The sequence below is a fragment of the Cucurbitaria berberidis genome (genome assembly GCF_010015615.1).
Source record: "Cucurbitaria berberidis CBS 394.84 unplaced genomic scaffold K460scaffold_5, whole genome shotgun sequence".
Classification (NCBI taxonomy): domain Eukaryota; kingdom Fungi; phylum Ascomycota; class Dothideomycetes; order Pleosporales; family Cucurbitariaceae; genus Cucurbitaria; species Cucurbitaria berberidis.
The window spans coordinates 2,745,010-2,767,515 of NW_024468939.1; the positions used below are offsets into that span (position 1 = coordinate 2,745,010).

At 51.7% G+C, this 22,506-nt stretch overlaps 6 protein-coding genes across 7 annotated transcripts; 3 read left to right on the forward strand and 3 right to left on the reverse strand.

Annotated features, from left to right (window-relative positions):
• Nucleotides 1–2,281: 2,281 nt before the first annotated feature.
• K460DRAFT_409795 (uncharacterized protein) lies at nucleotides 2,282–4,817 on the forward strand (the record flags this gene model as incomplete). The annotated part of the gene is made up of 2 exons (XM_040937291.1): nucleotides 2,282–3,607; nucleotides 3,657–4,817. The coding sequence occupies 2 exons, from the start codon at nucleotides 2,282–2,284 to the stop codon at nucleotides 4,815–4,817; spliced, it is 2,487 nt and encodes an 828-aa protein (XP_040784943.1).
• Nucleotides 4,818–5,120: 303 nt separating this feature from the next.
• K460DRAFT_320358 (FAD/NAD(P)-binding domain-containing protein) lies at nucleotides 5,121–7,158 on the forward strand (the record flags this gene model as incomplete). Its single annotated transcript, XM_040930448.1, has 3 exons — nucleotides 5,121–5,193; nucleotides 5,245–6,082; nucleotides 6,132–7,158. 3 exons carry the CDS (start codon nucleotides 5,121–5,123, stop codon nucleotides 6,985–6,987), a joined length of 1,767 nt encoding a protein of 588 aa, XP_040784944.1. The 3' UTR covers nucleotides 6,988–7,158.
• Nucleotides 7,159–7,292: 134 nt separating this feature from the next.
• Nucleotides 7,293–8,698, forward strand: K460DRAFT_346160 (Aldo/keto reductase). The gene is made up of 2 exons (XM_040931295.1): nucleotides 7,293–7,702; nucleotides 7,773–8,698. The coding sequence occupies exons 1-2, from the start codon at nucleotides 7,434–7,436 to the stop codon at nucleotides 8,518–8,520; spliced, it is 1,017 nt and encodes a 338-aa protein (XP_040784945.1). The 5' UTR covers nucleotides 7,293–7,433; the 3' UTR covers nucleotides 8,521–8,698.
• A 1,137-nt stretch (nucleotides 8,699–9,835) lies between these two features.
• K460DRAFT_292913 (uncharacterized protein) lies at nucleotides 9,836–11,500 on the reverse strand (the record flags this gene model as incomplete). Its single annotated transcript, XM_040929380.1, has 2 exons — nucleotides 9,836–10,499; nucleotides 10,557–11,500. The coding sequence occupies 2 exons, from the start codon at nucleotides 11,498–11,500 to the stop codon at nucleotides 9,836–9,838; spliced, it is 1,608 nt and encodes a 535-aa protein (XP_040784946.1).
• A 5,424-nt stretch (nucleotides 11,501–16,924) lies between these two features.
• K460DRAFT_359001 lies at nucleotides 16,925–19,595 on the reverse strand (the record flags this gene model as incomplete). Of its 2 annotated transcripts, XM_040932156.1 has the most annotated exons (9): nucleotides 16,925–17,866; nucleotides 17,917–18,024; nucleotides 18,307–18,416; nucleotides 18,471–18,764; nucleotides 18,815–18,848; nucleotides 18,898–19,005; nucleotides 19,056–19,096; nucleotides 19,147–19,169; nucleotides 19,217–19,476. In XM_040932156.1, 9 exons carry the CDS (start codon nucleotides 19,474–19,476, stop codon nucleotides 16,925–16,927), a joined length of 1,920 nt encoding a protein of 639 aa, XP_040784947.1. The 2 variants fall into 2 exon arrangements, with proteins under 2 accessions (XP_040784947.1, XP_040784948.1); XM_040932157.1 differs by lacking the exons at nucleotides 16,925–17,866; nucleotides 17,917–18,024 and having other exon boundaries at nucleotides 18,172–18,416; nucleotides 19,217–19,595.
• Nucleotides 19,596–20,262: 667 nt separating this feature from the next.
• On the reverse strand, nucleotides 20,263–22,417 carry K460DRAFT_370355 (uncharacterized protein). Its single transcript, XM_040934142.1, has one exon. The coding sequence runs from the start codon at nucleotides 21,983–21,985 to the stop codon at nucleotides 20,642–20,644; it is 1,344 nt and encodes a 447-aa protein (XP_040784949.1). The 5' UTR covers nucleotides 21,986–22,417; the 3' UTR covers nucleotides 20,263–20,641.
• Nucleotides 22,418–22,506: the final 89 nt, after the last annotated feature.

Below are 22,506 nucleotides of genomic sequence, written 5' to 3' on the forward strand. Positions count from 1 at the left end.
CCTGCTCACTCACGTCGGGTGTGGTTTACCTTGATGGTCAGACCCGGCCATGGCTCCTGGTACAGGGGAGAGTATCATACAGACAGAATCGCAGGAGAGTTGTAAAATGCCGCGCTGTGGTGAGGTGGATCTGTTACTGTCGAGGCTGTCGAGGCTGTCGAAGCTGTCGGTATCACAACCACATGCCGGCTGGGAGAAACAGCAGTAAGCACTGTTATTTTCCAATGGCTCCCACTGCAGTGAGAGACCAGAAGTCCCTCTGGCAACACTGCTCAGAGAATCTTGTGGGCGGAGGTGGTGGTGGTGAGGAGGAGAGTGTCAAACCTAGCGGCGGGAGCTTCAAAATTGATCGAGCGCACGGCCAGCAGCGTGAATATCCGGAGCACGCACAGCGATATGGAAAGATGACAGAGACATGCTTGAATAGCATGAGAAAAATGGATACGGGGTACTCTGCGGAAGTCTCTTACCTGCTGCACAACCAAATCGAGCTGCAGCACGTTGGTTCAGCGTCAAACACGGCCTGAGGTGTCGGCTGGCTCTATCCCGCCGAGCGAGCAAGTGAGACTCTGCTATACGCTCGAGCGTCTTAATTCCACGGAGAACTACATACGTGGGAAAGGAGATTATGAAAGGATGTCGAGCAGAGCTAAAGGCCAGGGGTGCAGGATGCACAGTTCCGAGCTTAGATCAGCATTCTTTGCCTATTTGGCTCAGGTCTGAATTTCAAACCTCACGACATCTTTCCACCATCGTTGTGTTCTGCAAAACATAAGCACAGCTACAAATGTTGGGTATTTTCAATTAGGAGCAAACTTCACGCCAAACTAGGATAGATCCTATATCATGATAGATCTGGACATTTGCCGCATACTACAGCTGTCTCACCACACCGATCTAGCTGTGGCTGTGTCCTCAATGCAGTGCAAGAGCTCGGTATGAAAGAACTTGGGTACAATATAACAGATCAAGAGGATAAGATTGCACTATTAGGGGTACGGGGCCTCGCCGTACGTACAACGCTGTACCTTCCAGCTTTGTTTGTATCTTTCATTCCCCTCTCCACCCGGGGATGTTAGATATGATTATGATCGCAAGGCCATCGTACCATTTGTGGTGCATCTAGGAGCAAAAATGGAAAACGGTTCAGTACAACCATGACTGGGTTCTGGGGATATAAGGACAGGCATTAGCTGTCCAGCGTCGATACGTTTGTTTCCATACGCCCTTGACACATACTCCAAGCGGGGCATGAGGACCTTCAGTATTCGTAACACTTACAGCATATTGAACTCTAATTAATGTTATGAAGATAGCTGTGAGGCGGAACAGAAGCGCCAGCCGGTTCGGTAGTAATCGGGATATCCGGTGCTCCTATCAGGCAACAGACAATGCGCCCTACACAAGGCTTGAGTGATAATGTGACTTCACAAGAAATATCAAATTCCAAAGGAGCGGCAGGCGTGGAAGCATGGGAACTCACAGCCGGCAAAGCTTTATAAGAACCTCATTATACTAGCATTTTATGTCTGAGAGGAGAGAGATACCAATCGTGCAGCGATATGCCCTCAGTTCTTCGTGTGCCGAGATCTTTAACCCTCGAATCTCTACATCCCGCCTGAACCACTGCAGGCTAGCAACTGGACGAAGAGGTTTGATGGATAATGGCATTGGATGTAAACAGCCAGGGGTGGGGATGGACACATGAGGCCGTACAGACTTTGAGGTAAATCTGGATATATTTTCTTCCAGACGATGGAGAGCCCTAGATAGCCACAACATGAAGCAACGTGGATAGCTCCAATGCGTCGTGAAACCGTTACTAGCTTCACGAATGGGCTTGACCATTTGAGATATGCGCGTGGGGGTACTAGCGGCGTTTGGCGTGGGGCTTAGTTCCAAAGTTCCTATAAACCAGTTCTCCCAACGCCATCAACTGTGAGGAACTCTATGTTCTTTTCTGGTATCACGCTCGGCTTCTCACTACTTAAACCGAGGTGCATCTAGCTCGTAGGGCTGTCCTCATCCCGACGAGCATGGTAAGGCGCCCGGCCATGCAGCAATGGGCTACCTCTCCGCTCTCACGGAGGAAGCTCCGATGGAGTCATGGCGTTTTGGCTCCGCCACCGATGCCTGCAGGGACAGACACTGTCGTGGGCACTGTCGCCACGGATATGAAAGTTTCGAGTGGCAACGTTTGTCGGAACTTCACAACCTCACCGGAACAGTTGATCCGGCTTTGTTTTAGACCCACTTGTCTTCGACCTTGTTGTCTCGAATAATGACCGAACGCCGGGACAAGACAGATACAGCACCACGAAAACGGGCGCTCGTGAGCTGCGACCGGTGCAAATTACGAAGAGCTCGATGTATTCGCGATAACCCGGACGAGCCATGTGCGGATTGCAAATTGAGTGGGGTGCAGTGCGAGTCGAAGTTGCCACGAAAACAGAGGGTCTACGGGAGCGTAGAGACGTTGAGCCTACGGTACAGAGCACTCGACTCATTGGTCAAAGGCCTCTTTCCACAAGAAAACACACAGGATGTTAGCGTCCTATACAAGATTGCTGCAGCGCAAAACATTCCTATGCCGGAAAGCGACGATTACACGCCCGCCGACATCTTCAGTAACCGTAGCAGTCAGCCACTCCCGCAACGCCAACAGCAACAACAACCACAACAGCCTCTACAAAGTGCACCGGGGTCGCAGCAGACCTTTGCTTCTCCACAGAACCTGACTGACTCTGCACATTCCCGGGAGACTACCTCTCCACCATTCACGAGGAGAGATAGCAACCAACAAAACCCCTTCTCAGAAGTGCAAGAGCCGTCGCGACATCCCGAGGAACTGATCCCAACAAGGCATGGCGTGCCGCATTACTTTGGTCCTTCGAGCAGTTTCAGGCTTGCTACAACCATTCGAGCGCTAGTTGCTCGCTACAAAGCTGTGTTGGGGACAGACTTTCCGGTCTTTCGCGCACCTGGCTCTTTTCGTTCCAACCCAGCAAGCAGAATTGGGATTAGATCTGGCATGTCGCTCCAAGTTAGTAATATGAATCCTTCAGACGAAGAGTATACCGTACCCGATTCTAGAGAGCATCCAGCCCGAGAGCGAAGAGGTCGCAAACGGTCCAGAGTACAAATGGAAGAGACAGATGATCAATGGGAGCATCTCGCTGGGGAACCTAATCCACATACTATCGGGGACTTGCTACCCTCTAGATCCCTCGCAGATGCACTCGTTTTGGCCTTCTTTGACCATGTTCACGTCTACCTCCCAATTTTCCATAGAAGCATGTTTCAGTTTCGACTTGAAGCGACATACGCGCGAAAGACAGAGCTACTCAAAGATTGTTGGGACATAGGGTGGCTAGTCGCACTAGCCTTAGTCTTTGCTTTCGGGTGCCAGCAGCTGCACGAGCATGACCCTGAGCAAGCACACAAACTTCGAATGGAATATCTCAGTTTTGCCAAGACATATTTCCGACAGCTCCTTACAACGACATGTCTTGCCAATGTCCAGGCTCTCGTTCTCCTCAACCTTCACCACCATACCGTTGGACAGAAAAGCAGCTCTTGGCTGCTCATAGGACTCGCGGCCCGAATGGTCCGTCGTCCCTCCTGCTTGAGTAATGACTGCTAACACTAATTCTCAGGCTATCACCATGGGAATGCATCGAGACGGTGCAAATATGGAGTTCGATCCGATAGAGCGAAACACACGCAGGCAGGTTTGGTGGTCGATCTACTCGTTTGAGAAGATATTGTGCAGTATTCTCGGACGCTCAACGGCCATTGATGACCGCGAAATGTCTTTCAAGATTCCAGACGCGCCCATGCTCGAGCAAAAGACCATGTCCGCAGAGTTCATGGGCTTTAACTTTGAAGTTGTTCGGTTATCGTATTCGATTCGACAACGGGCGTATTTTGACAAGATTTCGGCCCAAGAACGATCGCCAACAATAACTGTCGCAGAGTCCTTACTTCAGGAGTGTGACGATTTCTTCACGACGATACCGACGCATTTGTCGCTGATATTCTCACCAGTGCCGTCAGACCAAAGAGGGAGGATACTATTACTACACATCTACTACTTCTACACGCGCTGCATCGTCTCACGAGATTTTCTCATACGGAAGGTCGAAAGAAGTATCAACCAATTAGAGAACAAACCTCCTCCATTTTCAGAAGACTGGGACAAGACTTTTGCTCTGAGCGAAGACTGTGTCGAATCAGCCCATAAGAGTCTTCAGTGCATGATGGCCGGTGCACATCTTGGGATGATCGGATACTCGTGGTTAGATCTCTTCTTTATCCTCCATTCTGTCCTAATCGTCTGCGCGGACTTTCTTGCACGGCCGAAGGAGCAGCCAGACTCACCCAAGGACACGGAGCGGAAAGAGATGGTGCGCACAATGCTCAACTATGTTCGTGGGATGAAGAAATTGGCGCCTACGTACATTATTCTCAGCCAGATCGCCATGCAGTTTGCCAGTATTACGGGCGTAGCTGATGACTCGATCACATCGCACATGTCGAATGCGCCACACGACTCAGACATTGAACCGCGTCCGTGGATGGGGGGTGACGGCGCCACAGAGGGCCAAATGGAAATATCGGATGTTCAAGAAGATTGGTTTGCGAATGCAACGACAAATCTAGGCTTGGATTTCTTTGATCTACAAGCCACAGCTGCAGGTTCAATGCCAATGCATGCGGACCCTACAACTTACCCTAGTGGGTACTTCGTGGATCCGAATACCAACGTGGCAGTTGATTGGACAGCTAAGACGACAAGGGGGGTGCACACTATGTGAAATAGTGTAGTTGGCCAAACCAAACATGTTTTAGAATTCATCACGCCGTCACGAAGAGTGCACGAGTTTGGGTGTATTCGAGAGTGCATGACGTAAGGTGTTGTAGGCCAAATAGGCTTAGTGCGATCGGACGCGCGATCTACTAACCGTCTCTGTCTTTCATGACGCATTTGTTCATTGATCATATCGGGGCTGCTGCAAACAAATATAATCAGGGCATGAAGTCTTTCAACAGCCTGTTCTTGAAATTTTGTTCTAATGTCACATTCACGCGATACTGATCCTCTTTTACAGACCACGAATATGGCGGGCCCTGCCGGAGCGAGCAAAGATGGCAAGAAGAAGCGAGTGTTAGTCGTTGGTGCTGGAGCTGCTGGTATGATCCTATGTCGAGTTGCGAGGAAGATATTCTGACGCATCGAATTAGGAATGTCATGTGCTCACCACCTCTCTGAACATCCCGACAAATTCGATGTTACCCTCATCGATGCAGTAGACTATTGCGGGGGGCAAGCGTTCTCAATTGGAATCGACAAAGAGCGCCATGGAGCTGAATGGCTGAATCAGGGGGTACAGGGTGGCAGTTACATTTTCCACCACACCTTGACCATGTTTGCGAGGCAAAATCATCACGCCGACCCTGTCAATCTGCAGGTTTCGTTTGGCAAAGACGATATTTTCTGGACCAATGTGTTTCCTACCCAGCTCCTCGACCGTCACCAGAAAGAGATTAGAAGGTTCAACACGATGCTAAAGATTGTGCGGTGGTTTGAGCTCTTCTTCGCACTAATCCCTATAAAGATACTTTTTAAGATGTTCTTCTTTTCTGAGGAATTTACGAACACGGTCGCTATGCCGATGATAGCACTCTTCCTAGGAACTGGGAATGAAACGCCAAATGTACCAAGCATCATCCTAGAGAGGCTCTGCACCAGCCCAACTTATGGCATGTGGTATCCCGCAGACAAGTTGAGCGTTGTCAGCAATTTGCCACCTATGGTTGTCTTTCCAAGGTTTGGGGAGTTCTATGAGCGATGGAGACAAGACTTGCTCAACCGAGGTGTCACAGTAAGACTTTCAACCGAGGTCACCCGGGTTGTGAGGCGAGATAAGACTGGTGTCACCGTTAAGTTGATTAAACGCACGCCAATGCCAGATTCACACAACCCGAATAGCGCCTGGGTACCGTACGACAACGACCACAATGCCGACCCAAATGCAAAGGAGATTGAAGAGCATTACGATGAGCTGGTTCTTTGCGTGCTGTATGTTCTTTGACGTCTTGCTTCAAGTATTCGTGCTAACTTCGTATAGTGCCGATACAGCTAAGCGCATCCTCTCACCCACCGCCTCTTTTCGTGAAAAGAAGGTGCTCGGCTCCGCTAAATTCTCCGACGACATTACGGTAACTCACTGGGATGCTGACTACATGCGCAAGCACTACGAGAATTTCTACAACCACGATCAAGCCGTGACGAAACTCTCCCTTGTCGACCAAACTGCCCGTAACGATATGGCCCAGAAATCCTTCAAGCCCATGTATTACATCAAAATGTACCCTCAGGACCGCTCGAAGCTGGAAATGTGCTTCGACTGCACGAATTATCAGAGTCAATTCCCGCCCGAGGTACCGTTCGACAAACATGTATTCCAGACAATCTATCTGAATAAGGCAAGGGATGGACATCTTTGGAGTATTGACGAGATCAACAAGGATAAAATTATTAGGAAAGATTGGTGGCATCAGCTCTGCCATGGTTGGACGCACTACGCTTTTGTCGTGCCGTGGATGTGGTTCCTCCAAGGGCACAAAAAGACACGCTACGCTGCTGCTTGGACACTAATCAACGCTCACGAGGTTGCTGTCATGAGCGGTATCGCTGCTGCTGTCGATCTTGGAGCTCAGTACCCGGCGGATCTAGAGCGCGACAAGTTTGCTTTCCTCAGTTTCAGGTTATACTATTTGCTCGCGTACGGGAAATGGTATAGCAGAAAGGCGACCAAGAATTCAAAAGAAGGCACAGGCAAGGACTGGGCTAGTGGAATCTACGGAAGCGTGTACCGTGGACCGGGTGTCTCTGACATTGACCGACGTCAGTGGCGTGAGGAGAACAACATCGAGGACGAGCCTATCAAATATGCATTCCCTTCGGACTCTGGAAAGAGGTAATGCTTGTGCGAGGATTGAGGCCCGGCGGTAGTGAGCTGTGGGAAACTCAACGGGCGTGAAACTAAGAAATCTAATGTGAGGATCTGATCCCGTAGATCAGGTAACCTATCTCGGGTTCATTAATTGAAATACGTAAAGTAACTGAGTTTGGTCCTTTGACCTATTGCTGCGATGGTACTCCTTATCGTGCCACAACGAATGGAACAGTTTCGTACATGAGCGTGTAGGGCGCATTATATCCGTTAAATTCCGTTAATCCGCCAAACTCCGTTAACACCCCTTTCATCACTTCACTTTTACAACATTATCAAGGTACCGTCAGACATACAATTGAGAGTTGAATTCCCGGAACGTATCTATTGTTTATTTTGAGTATTATCTGAGTTCTAGCATCGCTGCGCCCGCTCAAAATACACAAGCTTACCATTCTATTTCATACATCCAGGATGTCTGCCAAAACCGAACTGCCCATTATCTTCGGCGCCATGACTTTTGGTCGCGAAGGCGAAGGTCAAGTCCGCACGTCAAATCTGTCCGATTGTGCGGCTATACTCGACACGCTACGATCCCATGGGCACGCGGAAGTCGATACATCGCGTTTCTATGGCAATGGGTCAAGTGAAGAGTGGCTAGGTGCATTGAAGTGGAAAGAGCGAGGCTTGATCCTGGACACGAAATTCTTTCCCAACACCGGTGGGTGGTTTGGACGTGCAGAGTCTGTGCCCTTGTTGATTTACAACTATATTTGCTCTATATAGAGCATAAATCTGACATTTATCGTTTAGAAAGCACCTCACATTACCCGACATGCAGCAAGCCCTCGACGCAAGCCTCCAAGCGCTAGGAACAACCAGCGTAGATCTATGGTATCTCCACGCCCCCGATCGCAGCGTCCCCATAGAACAAACTCTATCCGGCGTACATGCCCTCTTCCAGCAAGGCAAGTTCACGAAATGGGGCCTAAGCAACTTCATGGCCTGGGAAGTCTCCGCCATCTGCGAGATCTGCCTGCGAAACGCCTACCCGCTTCCCTCCGTGTACCAGGGTTCGTACAACGCCCTTTACCGCACTGTCGAGAATGAACTATTGCCCTGTTTGAGGAAATACAAGATTGCGTTCTATGCATTTGGTCCGCTCGCGGGCGGGTGGCTTACCTCGCGGTATCGGCGTGATACGGCGGCCGAGGGCTTGGAGGCTGGGAGTAGGTTTGACCCAAGTCATATACAGGGGCGAATGTACCGCGAGCGATACTGGAATGATAGTTTCTTTGACGCGTTGGAGCTGCTGCGTAATTCGCTTAAAGCGGAAGGAGGGGCGATGACGGAGAGTGAGGCTGCGTTACGGTGGATGATGCATCATTCACAGCTGAAGCGCGAGTTGGGCGATAAAGTAATCGTTGGTGCGAGTAGTCAGCAGCAATTGGAGATGAACCTTGTGGATTTGGAGAAAGGGAGTTTACCGGATGGTGTTATAGAAGCTTTTAACCAAGGGTGGGATAGGACACGAGGGCTTACTTGGAAGTATTTCCATTGATTGAGAGATTAGTCTTGTAGTTGGCTTATTAGGTCCAGAGTGGTAGTTGTAGAACCATGGTTTGGCGGTGTTTTCAGGCAGAAAACCAGAGTTGATGGGACATCTCTAATTTCTTGAAGTAGCAACATGAAAGTTGAGTATAAATGTATTAGGCCTTCTAAAATTCTTCAATATCAGCACCCTTCAAGTTTAATTCTGTATCAAAAAAAATAACTTGCCTTGTCTAATTCACGCTTCTACCATGCCTTCCCTAACAAATACGACAACAAGAGAAGAATGGTACCAAAACATCGCCAGCATCATATTATCAGCGATGGCAAGGAGGCAACGGGAAAGTGCTGCGGCTTCCTCCGCACAGAGGGCAGCCGAAGCTACCACTGCGCAGCAGCAGAACGAGGAGGAAGCCGGTCCTGCTGAACAGCAAACAGAACCGCCAAATTCCTACGCCCGCCTCAATGCCATGTTTCCACTCGTCGACCGAGTGTTGAGAGAAGTGCTCCCCGAGATGCACCACGGACTGAAGAACAAGAGAGCCACCTGGTTGGCATGGAACTCCGTCCCCAACCGGATTCGCTCCAACGCTGGCCAGCGCCTGATCCGGGAAGTAGACGGTCCTTGAGCAAGACCAAGGCCCACTCCTTAACCGACAAGACGGAATGGTCATTATACCTCAGGAGGAGCTTGAAACGCTTGTGTCCGAGACGAGCATACGAGATGAGAATGCCAGGCTCGTCGAGATCTCAAGAATGCTGGATCCTGAGGCAGTTGCGCAGTGTTGAAGTTGTACAGGATGTCGCATCAAGAAACGATTGATTCACGTTAAGTACCTCAAGGGCCTTCAGGATAAGGCTACTGCAAACACCACTCTCGCGGAGAGCTGTGTGTATTCTTCCAAGCGCACAGCCTCTTCCACGCGGGCGATATCCTCGGACCACCTACGACCTCGTATAACGCGCAACAATTCCCAGAATCCGCGGCTAGTCATTCGGATGGTGCATTGCAAACGGAGTAGCTGGAACTGTGTCGTCAAGTCTTGGAGAGAGAAAAAGGAAAAGAAGGCAATGGAATGGACAGTATAGAGTATTCAAGTAGTATGTATACGCTAAAACGACGACGACAAGAGCCCGAAGGAAAAGGGGTATCTGTAACCAACTAGTCTAAAACCAGACAGATGCAAATGCGACTCAGGAAAGAACTCCTCATCGTAGGACATGTAATACTAGCTCTAAAATTAACCCTCATTCTGAAATAGCACTGTGCGTGGTGTTGAGCTACGGGCAACCACTGCAAATAATCATAATCAAATGAAAAACAGCTAGTTCTGCTTCTTCGCGTCGCCGCTCGCACTTTGAGTATTCTCTAGAGGCGGAATGTGACCTAGCTGGTGCTCGATGCCTCCCTCATTGGGAGTGAAGGGCGTGAAGCCTCCTTCAGGGGAAGCCTGCCATTTGGCCATGTCCTTCTTCAAGGCCTCCAACTCCTTCTGAAACCGGTTTCCAAACACGTCGATGTAGTAGGTTGCGCCGTTGTACACGCTCCAGATGAAGACTGTGCTAAGGAACAAGCCGCTAGGCCAACGATACCAAAACCAGAATGGGCAGGGAAGCATGGTAAGTACCGCATAAGAGTACTGTATGAGCATAAAGGCGGGTTCCTGAAGGAAGTCGGGTAGCGAGAGGACAAACTTGCCAATCCACGTCTTGGCGTAGGATTTGCGTAGCCAAGTGAAGCTGGTAGGGCGTCCTGCTGCAATCTTGTCGCGGCGACGCACTGTGATCAGGAGGTGGTAGCCCAGCTGCCAGACGGCATAGGGAAGTGTAGCCCATATCATCATCTGCGCAAGGCTGTAGTGATGAGGAGATGATGGATCCGAATAGCGGATGTTGTAGATGGCGGGATAATTTTCTTGTTGTCGTTGCGGCGGAAGTAGGTGAACCAAACAGTGGAGGGTTACACAGGGCATGATGTGAATGAAGAGACTATGCGCATTAGCACAAGGAAGGAAGACGTTCAAGAATAAAGGGAGAAGCACTCACCTGACGACCTTGTCCATGGAGTGGAGAACCAGCGAGTTTCGCCACATGATAATGGCAATGGCGTTGTTCCCGTAGGTCAGGCAGTAGGTTGCGATAAACAGGCGCTTAGACTGCGGAAAGACCCAGATGCTCAGGACGACGAGTATGTTGACAAAGTAGCACAGGTCGGCCAGGAAGTAGTGGTAGCCCTTCTTGTGATAGGTGATGAAGCGAATGGGCATAAAGTAGAGCAGCTGAGCAGTGTACCAGTGTGGGAAGAGGTCTGGGTGCGACCCAACGAGGTATCCAGAGACAAAGATGTTAATGACAGCCGCGATGAATGAAACCTTCTCGCGGACCGAAACGGTGAGGGACTCGTTCCAACGTCGGTTCAGACGGTCGACCGAGTGACGCATGCGTTTCTTGTATCTCTCGAGTTGCTCGCCCTCGGTCGGAACTCTACGTCGCCATTCCTCGACGACGCGGTCCCTTGTGATGCCCCGGTTCTTTGCCTGGTTCTTAAGCTTCTCGGTTTGTGAGGCTATGGAGCTCTGAATCTTCTCGAAGCGTTGGGAAAGCGCTAGGTTCTCGACAAAGTCGAACATGGTGAGCTTCTCGACAGGCGGGAAGAAGGAGACATCCTCAAAGTCGGATTCATCGTGATAGGAGCTGTTGGAGAAGGAGGCAGAGCGGGAGAGGCCGGGCGTGGAGAGTGGTGCTGGGTAGCTGGGTGTTGACGACGGTTCTTCGAGAAGCGCGTTGGCGGCATGCGTCGAGTCGCCAGGTAGTGGACGCGCTGAGAGGTCAGAGACTCCCAGCTGGGGCTCTGATCTCGACTTGGGCACGTTGGCGGCTGTGTCGTGGCCTGTCATGATGGGCAGGTCTTCGAGGACGATCTCGAGGCTGGACGGGGTGCGGCGGTGGGAGGGCTTCTTATAATTGCGCGGGGGCGAGCCTGCAGCCATGGCCGTGGTTAGCTAGCTGTTGTGTGCTGAAGAGGCTGCCAGCATCCCATGGTTTCTGGGAGGGGAGGAAGGTGGGAGTTCATAAGGAAAGTGGAAAGTACGGACTATGGAATGTCCAGATGGGATCAGATCGAGGCAGATGCTGTGCCTGTTCTCATGACAAGGCGTGTGATGTGCGGGCGTCTGGAATCCGTCCTTCGTTGCTCGACGTGTGTGGGAGCGTTGGAGGAGCAGATCGTGCGTGAATGCAAGCTGGTGATTGGCAAGCTCACGGCGACATAGTGCAGGCGGCGATGATGTGCGAAAGGCGCAATGGATGGGAGGACAGTCACGAGACAAGTATGCAGCTGGGCCGAAATGGGAGCCAAGTAGAAGCAGAGCAGAGCAAACGCAGGCGAAGGATATGGTGAAGGGCAACAAAAATGGTGCGTGTGAAGCTGCCCGGCTTGCTGCCCATGTGTCGTCACTGTGGAGGAGCCGTGCATGCCAGGCGCTAGCTAGCTACCGTACGCCAACTTTCCCGCGACGCGTCCCCGCGAACGCGATACCATTCTCACGACGATAAATCACCCACGTCCACCTCGTCGTAGTGCTGCGCAACTGACCCGCCATCATGGGGAAGCTCATCAGCCTCGAGATTTACAGTAAGCTGTCTGCCCCGCCCAATTGCCCTCCTTCCACTGCTAACATGCGCAGACTTCAAGTCCTACCGCGGGCGCCATACCCTCCTCTTTGGTGACTCGTACTTCACCTCCATCATTGGCCCCAATGGCTCCGGCAAGTCCAACTCCATGGACGCCATCTCCTTCGTCTTGGGCATCAGGTCGTCGGAGCTGCGATCCGACAAGTTGAAGGACATGGTCTATCGCGGTAGGGTCATTCGAGACGCGAGAATCAACGCAGATGGCACAGCCACCGAGGCAGACGCTGATGCGAATGGCGACGCCAACGGAGATGGCAATAGCGATATACAAGAGAACGGCGCGTCGCAGGCGGGCACCCAACGAAACGACCCTCAAAATGCATGGGTCAAAGCCGTCTTCGAGGACGACGCAGAGCAGAAGCACGAATGGCAGCGCACCATCACCAGCTCCGGCGCAAGCGATTACCGTATTAACAACCGCCTGGTTACTCAGAAGCAGTACAGCGATGCGTTAGAAGAGCACAGCATCTTGGTCAAAGCTAGGAATTTCCTCGTCTTCCAGGGTGACGTGGAAAAGATCGCCACAATGTTGCCCGACAAGCTCACCACACAAGTAGAGCGCATCTCCGGCAGCTTGGAGAAGAAGGCAGACTACGATCGGCTAAAGGCCGAGTCCGAGGCGGCTACCGAGGACAACGCAAAGCACCTGCACGAGCGTCGTGGGATTAATGGCGAGCTCAAGACATACCAGGAGCAAAAAGCAGAAGCCGACGAGTACGAGAAAAAGCTCGCCGAGCGAGATGAGGCTGTCGTCACCAAGACCCTCTGGAAACTCTTTCTGTACCAGCAGGTCATGGAGAAGGCGCGCAACAAGATCGCAAGCCATCAGGAAGAGCTCAAGGAGCATAAGCGCAGTGTCGAAAAATACAACCAGAAGCATGAGCAAGAGAGGCAGGCTGAAGCCAAGATCAAGCGCGAAGTCACAAAGACGGACCGAAGCATCAAGGGCAAGGAAAAGGAAATTGAGGATGCGTCCAACGAGCTTGCACCTATCGAGGAGAAGATTCGCCTCTCCAAAGAGACTCAGCGCAAGTATATGAGCAGGATCGACGGCCTCAGGAAACAGCGCGATGCTGAGCATGGTCAAGTGCAGAAATGCCAGCAAAACCTGGATGTTGTGCAAAAGGCCGAGAAGAAGTGGGAAGATGAGTTCAAGGCTGCTGCGCAACGCCAAGGCCGTGAGTTGTCTGAGCAGGATCTCCAAGAGTATAACCGGCTTCGCAGTGATGTAACAAAGCGAACCCACGGCGACCAGATGCAGGTCGATAAGCTGAAGCGAGAAGTCGACACAGACAGGGACCACGTTAGGAATCTACAACAGAGCGTCGACAGTCACGAGAAAGCCATGGAGAAGCTAACCACAGATCTCAACCAGCTTGAGGAACGTCAGCAGGAGTCTAGGGCAGAGGTCAAAGAGCTGGAGAAAGCACGCATTGCTAAGCAGCAAGAACTAGACAAACTCCAGTCGGACCGCCGAGAACTCGAGCTGGAATTCCAAGAGAAGAACCAGTTATTCCAAGAAGCGATGAAGCAGGTCAACACACTCGAGAGCAGTCGCCGGGAATCAAGGAAGCAAGCAGAGGCTCGCAAGACCATCGACCGTCTTAGGAATCGACTTGGAGCAGAAAAGGTGCATGGTCGGTACAGAGATCTCATTTCGCCAAAGCAGCAGAAATACCGCAAGGCCATAGGCCGCGTGCTCGGATCGCAAATGGAGACGGTCATAGTCGATACCGAAGCCACCGCCAAAGAATGCATACAATATCTCAAGCAAGAACGAATTGGCATCATGACCTTCGATCCCTTGGACTCAATACAAATCAAGGCCGTCGACCCGCAGATGAAAGGCATGCACAGGGGCATGCGCCTCGCCATAGACTGCATCAACTACGAACCCAAACATGAGCGAGCCATGACGGCTGCATGTAGTAATACCATGATCTGCGACACCGAAAAGGTTGCAAAGGAGCTGAGATACGAAAGAGGCATACAAGCAAAGGCAGTCACCCTGGACGGTCGGGTCATAGGAAAGGGTGGTACCCAGACTGGTGGTGAACTTGAACGCGATGACGACGTGACTGAACAAGCCTGGGACGAACGGGGTTACCAGCGTTACAAGGACATTGCACAGGGATACCAGAACGAGTTGGCGGCGCTGCCAAAGCTTGACGGCTGGCATGCAAAGGAGCAGGATCTGCAGGTTGAGCTTCTAGATCTCCAAGACCAGGTCCTGCGCGCACAGGAAGAAGCGAAAGCCCTCGGTCGCAATATTGAGGGTGTCAAGAAGGAGCTATCGCACCACAAGAGCGAACTAAGAGGAGTTCGACCAAATTACGAGAAGCAGGCGCAACGACTGCAGGATCACGAAGATGAGCTCAAGGGCTACCAGGATGCCGTCGATCAGGTCAATGACCAAGTGTTCGCAACTTTCTGCCAACAACTTGGATATGACTCGATCCGTGACTATGAAGCACAACAAGGCACCGTTCAGCAGGAGGCTGCCGAGAAGCGTCTTGAATTTACCACCCAACGCAGCAAACTCCAGTACATGAAGAAGCAGCTCGAATCGTCGTATCGTGGTGTTCAGGAACGTCTCAAGGCAGCAGAAGACGAAATCAAACGAAAAGCTGTCGACATCACTGAGCTTGAAGCGAAGCGAGAAGAGCTACAAAGTGCCAGAGACGTTCTTGAAGCTGAGTTAGAGACATTGCAGGAGAATCGGAGAGCATTAGAGCAAAGGCTGTCTGAGCGAGCTGCCGCTGTCAAAGAAGCGCGACGGGCCTTGGATCAGCGCAATGGGAAGGTTAAGAATGTTCTGAAGGAAGTCGACGAGGAAAATGCGAAGGTTAAGACGAGTGCAACGAATCGTTACAATACGCTCAAGGAGTGCCGGGTGAATGAGATCAGGATACCACTCACTGCAGCTTCTAACCCGTTGACTTCGCTTCCTATGACGGACATGCCTCGTCTAGATGCAGATGCCATGGACATTGACGAGGATCCCGACTCAACGCAAATCCAGCCTGCCGAGGTCGATGACTATGGCATCGAGGTTGATCTCGAAGCGCTAGATGACGAGATTAGAACAGAACTGCTCGAGATACTCGAAAACGTACGTCTTCCTCGCACACTGTCATTAGACGTTTACTAATATTCCCCAGGAGGATGACCACGATGAACGCGTCCAGGCCCAAGCCATGGCCTCTCTCAAAGAAGCAGAAGGCAGACTCTCCGACAACATAACGCGCCTGGAAACCGACATTAACAAGGCAACACCCAACATGCGCGCCGGCGAGCGCCTCACCGCGACAGAAGCGCGCCTCCGGTCCATTGACGAGCAATTCGCCGAGACACGAAAACGCGCGGCGGCAGCCAAGAAAGCTTTCGAGGAAGTCAAGCAGAAGCGCTATGATCTATTTATGAAGGCCTTCAACCATATCTCCGAGAATATTGGCGGTACATACAAGGATCTAACCAAGAGCCCGGCGTTCCCGCTAGGTGGGCAGGCATATCTCGACATGGAAGACTCGACGGAGCCGTACCTAGCGGGCCTGAAGTACCACGCCATGCCACCGCTCAAGCGCTTCCGCGACATGGAGCACCTCTCAGGCGGAGAAAAGACGATTGCAGCTCTCGCCCTGCTCTTCGCCATTCACAGCTACCAGCCCTCCCCCTTCTTCGTCTTGGACGAAGTCGATGCCGCGCTGGACAACATCAACGTCAGCCGCGTCGCCAAATACGTACGCGAGCATGCTAGCCCGGGAATGCAATTTATTGTTATTAGCTTGAAAGCAGGCTTCTTCCAGGAGAGCGAGACGTTGGTCGGTGTTATGCGGGATCAGGCCAAGATGACGAGCAAATATCTGACTATGGATGTAAGTTTTCTCCGTTCCCTTTTCTCGGTTGTGGGGATGTGTGCTAATTTTGTCGTAGTTGCGGAAGTATCAACCCGCTCAGGCTCAGACGGCTGGTGGGCGCGGAGATTAAGATGTTCTAGTTCTTTTACAATGCTGTGTACGATTTGCAATGAGCTTCACTACAGTCCCGGCGCTGTGGTTATCACCGCTTGACCTAGGTTTAATTATTTCTGCGCTAGCTGAGTGTATGCGAATCATCATGGTGTTATGCAGGGCGGTGGTTGTAGACCGTATTATCATCTGCGACAGTGTCTCTACTTGTTCAGTTCCATGCGTTCCCACAACCTCTTAGTAGGCAGCTGAGTAACGCTGTACATACATATGGCGCTACTACTAAATCTTTCAACCCTTTAGATTGATTATTCCAAGCTCGAGCTACCAACGTGCGGCGATCAAATCGCTGTTTCGTTGTTTCACTACTTCAATTTTGCTAGATGACATTCACCATGTTCATCATTCATCTGAATCGGTAGGGGAAATTGACTATTAATGACATGATAGAAGTGACGTGGTTCGCATTATGTGTGTTTAACAAATATACAAGTAGAAGCTGAATTAAATGATGAAGAAAGGGTAAATAGAAGAGTGGAGCTGGATATGAGCCAGTAAGACAGGGTTGAAAAAGGCAAAAAACACCTGGGGAGCTCCTGGATGATGTTCCCAAAACCCATGATCGTACAACCCGCTCGTACAAACCTTCATAACGCCGCGCAATGCTTCATGTGTATGATGTGGGCGTCGTGCCTCCACCTCATGTCAAAAGTGTCCTTTAGGGTTTGGTATGATTGGTGGTATAACCTTCCCTCAGTTATACTGCCTCGTCTTCGCATTTATCTCCTCCTCTTTCAGCTTCTTAGCCGCCTCCAACTTCCTAATCTCTCTTGCGACGCCGCCTGAGGCGCGCCACCAGACATCGGTGCCCCAGCGCACCGCCCTCTCCGCGGCGCCCGTCGGTCCATCAATCGCGGGCCTCACATCCAGGAAGAAGACCGGCTCGCCCGTCGGCTCGGGCTCACCCTCATAGTAATCAATCACGTAGCGCACTTCTTTGCATCCCTTCTCATTGCACCTCTGCACATACCAGTCGTGGCGATCAAACGGCGGCGCAGTCCCGTACTTCTCAGGCATAGCCCAGCCGAGCCATTGCATCATCTGCGACTTGGGCGTAGGTTCGTCAGGCCGGCCGGTGAAGCGGAGGAGTTTTGGAGGCGGGATATCCGCTGCGTTCCAGGTGGTCGTGTCGAAGGGATCTTCAGCTGTTCCTAGGGCAAGATTGGCGAGTTCCTCGCCCCTTGCGCACACGCGGTAGCCCTCTGCAATGCCACGGGAGAAGCGGCGCTCCCAGCCCATGATCTCGGCCCATGCACCCTCGTTCAAGAAATTGTGCACGCCGACCATGGATTCTACGGCATCGACTGGTGTGTCTGTATATCCTTTACGCAGCATGGCGTTGTACATTTGCTGTGGTGAGGGATATTCCCATAACGAGCCGTCGCCTTTGGGAATCGTAGAGCGTTCGCGGTCGAGGGGCAGGTCTTGTTTCTGTACATCGGCACGCTTGTTTGAGAGCTCAAAGGGCATGTTGTTGAGTGGGTTCAGGCGAGAGAGTAGACCTGACTTGGGAGGCTCGGTGGTCGTCGACGAAGAGGTTTCGGAGGCATTAGGAGGGACGTAGGGGCAAGCACCCTGAGGAGTCTTCTCTACGACAACGGGAGGCGTCGCTTTCTTGTGCATTGGGCATGATGGCTGGGATTTTGTTAGATGCGCATGTCGATATGGATGAAAGGCTGTCGTACAGGAGGTTCAGCGTTGCCTCGTGGCATTGGATGCGGCGCAGCGGGCGCGGAGGGTGCAGTGTCTGCCCAAAACCAACCCATTGTAAGTATCGTACAGAAGAAAGAATGCTAAAGTGCAGAGGTGAGCAAGGGTATAAGGCTGAAGAAGATGCGACGGGTGGCGGAGATTGTCGGGAGAAACTTTTGGCTAGGGTCGTCATCGCTCTAAGCATCACCTGCCGCACTCCGATTGGCCACATACTACAGGCAAAGTGAATGGAAGTAGGCTTGTTGGATTGAGTCGCAATGCGCTCGAAAGTACATTCATGATATCGTACGTCCATGCATTCCATTCGTACATGCCCTAGTGATGTTGCTTGTGAACCCCGAACGCTTTCATGTGCCTGCGACCTTCGCTAATCCTCCAGTCCCCCTTGAGCTGAAGATGGCCATGATACCGAAACTACCGTAGAACAAGATCATAGGATATGCGACCAGACCCCTCATCGAAGTCATGCGACCTTGGAAGAGAATTAGTATACAGCAAGGAAGCTAGCTGAAGACACAAAACTTACCGACAACAGTGAACATTGAACTGGACGAGTACGCGCACCACAAGATCGCTAAGCTCGTTAGGAGGTAACCAAAGAGACCATCCAAGGGTATGATTATCCCGAAGATTGCGACGAGCACAAGCGGGAGCAGACAGTAGCCCAGTACGGATGCCGATCGTGGAAACGTTAGAGATGATCCGAGGTGAGACCCCACAGCATGACCGTGGTCTCCGGACGCCACCTCAGCCGCGTTTACGGGTGGCGACATGAGTGAGAGGATTTGGTGAAGAAGGATGGTGCCCACAAAGGCCAATCCTAGGCAACCGTCAGCTGTAGCCCATCATAACAATGTCTCGACTACCTACCATAGATATAGCCGAAATGGAGCTTTCCAGACAACTGCGAAGCCTTAGTTTCTTATATTCATAAACCAGAGTCGCTGACGTACCAGTAAGGATGTGCCGAAGATCAAGAAGAAGAGAATCGGTCCTGCCACATCGCTGTCGGCCATGATGTGCTGATCAATTCGGCCGAAGGGGTTCAAAACAGCCAGTGTCTATCCGCAGTCAACATCGTGTCCCCAAAGGCGATAGCATTTGCTTATACCTTCATCTGTATGTGTCCAAAGTTTACTCCTAGCTCTTCCACTACGCTTGGTCAGTCGATCGAATACGGTCGCGGGGCTCGAGTTACTAACACAATGGCGGCTCTCCGTCGTATCTGTTGCATATCAGCCATTATTCGTTGCCTTTGCCGTATCCACATACCCTTCTGTGCCGAAAGCTGCAAGCCATCCTGTCCGCAGCCCTGATACGCCCATGCCCATTTGCCCGCTCACCCCCGGTGCCGAGAAACCCGCACCATATTGTGTGGGATATGGCTGACTTTGTGGTGCGCCATAATTTGCCTGAAAGGGCGTGGAATGTCCAGAGACAGGTTGGTTGGAGAATTGAGAGGAGTAGAACTGGAGGTTTTGTGCACCTCCACCGCCATATTGGGGATTTTGTCCGTAGCCGTATTGCGCCATGGTGGTAGCCTAGGGTATGGAAGAGGTGAAATGAGCGTAAGATTTTCGACCTAGAAGTTGCAGCAACCTGACCAGGAAGGCAATGTGGAAGCCTGGCGGAGCTTGAAGGGGACTGGCTGTGGGTCGGGGTATTACGTAGAGCGAGCGTGCAACGTGATTTTGCGTGGAAAAGGTCAGGTTACGTTTGGTGCAAAGGCAAAGGTCGGGTCGAGGACTATTGCTGGCGCGCTGAAGCTACAAATAAGGAGGCAATTGCGAGGTCTGTGATGTTGAATGCTCAAAATGGCAACAACATGCTTTCGTGTCGCTTCGGCGCCTTCCTTGAGCTGTTCGCCGACTCCCCGCAACCGCAGTCACGTGTAGATACTTTTGGTACTCTTCACCAAACTCACCAAGCTAGTGACAATCCGATATCTCAGAACTCAACAAGGTTATCTCTTGGAGATAGTGGTTATGATCAGTTACGCTCAGTTCTTACTTTGTTCCTCACGCAAACCGTTCAAGAAAGCGCCTCTCGACGACTTCGCATGATATCAAGAGATTAGGAATACGTTCAACTGTTGTATTCATAGCAATGAGGGGGGTATCTAATACTTATGCTAAGGGGAGAGTCATCAACGACGCCCAACGCGCTCCTAATCACTCCGTTCTACCGATACAATCTAACCATATACTCCATAACACACTCAGTACATCTCAACTGTCCGTCGGGAGGTGAAGTTGCACCAGTCACACTAACCAACAGTAAGCTTTTGACAGAGCAATAGAGAATGGACGTGCATACCATAGTTGCAGATGAAGCATCATTGTCTTCGCGGCAGTACTCGTTTCGGCATTTCGTACACGCCCGAATGAAGAGTTCTTTACAGCTTATGCACTATCAGACATTAGATTGCATGATTTGAGAGGGTATGTTCATATCGTACTGTGTGGCCACAGCCAAAGCAGTCGCGTCTTACTCCGATAATCTGCGTTTGTTCGCGTCAGCAAATTTCTACTTGACAGAATGAGCACATACCTTGGCGCGCAAGTGCCTGGTTTCCAGGTGCAGTTATCCAATAGCCAGGCTCCACGGCCAGTCAGGACGACTGGTTTCCGGAATCCAACTACATCGTAACGGCCTCATGGTGGGACCAGCGCCCCTCGCGCGCCAAGGTAAATCCTTTCATTCCCACATTCCGTTGCTCCCTGAGCCTTTCATCATCTCTTCGGCCAGGCAGTTATGTACCTTGATGGTTTGCTTTGGAATGAGATGGCTAGTCCCATTGGTTTGGAGGCTCTCCGTAAGCTCAGTCTGTTGTAATTCCGTACGCTGAGCGATAATCGATCCGGCATAACAGTCCTCGTCCCACCATTTGTGGCACCTCTCACACCAGCGGCCCTTGAGACAGTCCTCGCATCGTACGTATAAGGCTGGCGGTGGGGACCCATCCACCGTGTGTGGTATTTGTGCAGCGCGAACGGAGCTTCCATGGAGTGGAACTGGGCTAAGAAGAGGGAACTGAGACGTTGCAGAGTATCCAAACACTGCTGGGCCCTCAGGACAAGAGTGACAAGACTCGCAACCAGCTGATCCCAGCGCGACCGTCGCAATCGTAGGCCTGAGGAACGAAGCAGGATGCAAATGACCATCAGCGATCCCTTCTCTGACGTACGCTTTGCTTGGATCGTGGCGTGGGCCTCTGCAAAGAACGGCATCGAAGGCAATGATGCCTTCGCATGCTTGAAGAATCTCTGCCCACTCTGGAGATGGCCTCTTTGATGTCATCTTCCCGGAAGACTGATACCACTTGTCCTCGACCCGCGCCAGCGCAGCATTCAATGCCTCTGTTGACTTTTGGTTCCACTCAGCACTGATCTGAGCTCCCTGTGAAGACATGAAGCCTCGGGAGGCAGCTGTAGCAGGCTCCTTTGTCGTAGGTGATGCAGGGAGCGGCGTAGGGTCGCGCGGTCCGAAGAGGTAGATACCCTTGACTCGAGGTGTTCCCGCGCGCCTCGAAGGGCGGACTGCATATCTCAGATACTGCTGAAGCTTCCTCTCATTCAGATGCTTGACCTCCCGGATAGAGAGGATGCGCACGTTGTATCGCTCTTCGGTGAGAAGCTCCTTCACGAGTTCGGCCGTCACACTAAGGCCGTCGAGTACCAATGTGTGTACATTGCGTAGAACCTTGAACTTGTCGAGCCTAGAGAAGATGCCTCGAAGTGGGCCAGAATAGAAGTCGTCTTCGGAGAGGGCCTCGTCCATGCGCTCAGTACGCCAGCTGATACCACCGACATCGAGGGGTCCATCGATAGGAACAACGGCCGACTTGACAGGAGAGAGGTCGAGGTAGCGGAAGGCTTCGGGTGATTGGTAAATGACGTGGTGGAGAGCTTTGGATGTCCTTGACAGGTTGCGGAGGGAGGACACTGGGAGGTAGGGAGCAGTTTGGCGCAGGATCAAGGTGTTGGAGAGGAGGTCCGCCAGGGAAGTAGGAAGGCCATCGGAGAAGAGGGTGGGACCCATGCTAAGGCTCAAGGGGAGGATATTGCCAGATGCCGTTGGCGGGAGGTTAGATGGGTACTCACCACGTCTTTATTACAATGCGGGACAGCAGCCCAGATGGGCACGTGCCAATTTGTTTGACCCTGCAGATGTGTGTTGAGCAAGAGGAAGTACTTCGGAGGTTGAGACGGTGTACAGATGGTGGGCTGGGAGAAGGTGGGATTCCCCTGGACTCCCTGCGGCGATCAGGACAGTCACAGCCGACATGTGCAAGCGTGCTACGAGCTCAATCCATTTCTTTGAAGCAGATACTACAGCCAAGGCCGCGATCTAAGTCTTGAATATGAAGCATAGATACAGCCTAAAACAAACACTGTCGAGACCTTGGGCATGTGAGGCGACAGACGCGCCGGCGGGACTATCTTACGTGGTACCCTTCCCCCCCACGTTGCGTTACCACAAAGCATTTCCATATCGAAACTACGGCCAGCGGCAAGATTGCGTGATGCATATGGCTATTACACACGAGTTCTCCATGGAAT

Coding starts and splice junctions, on each gene's coding strand:
- K460DRAFT_346160 (XM_040931295.1), top strand. CDS start 7,434: ATGTCTGCCAAAACCGAACTGCCCATTATCTTCGGCGCCATGACTTTT. Junction 7,703..7,772: donor GGGTGGTTTGGACGTGCAGA/GTCTGTGCCCTT, acceptor TTTATCGTTTAG/AAAGCACCTCACATTACCCG.
- K460DRAFT_370355 (XM_040934142.1), bottom strand. CDS start 21,985: ATGGGTCCCACCCTCTTCTCCGATGGCCTTCCTACTTCCCTGGCGGAC.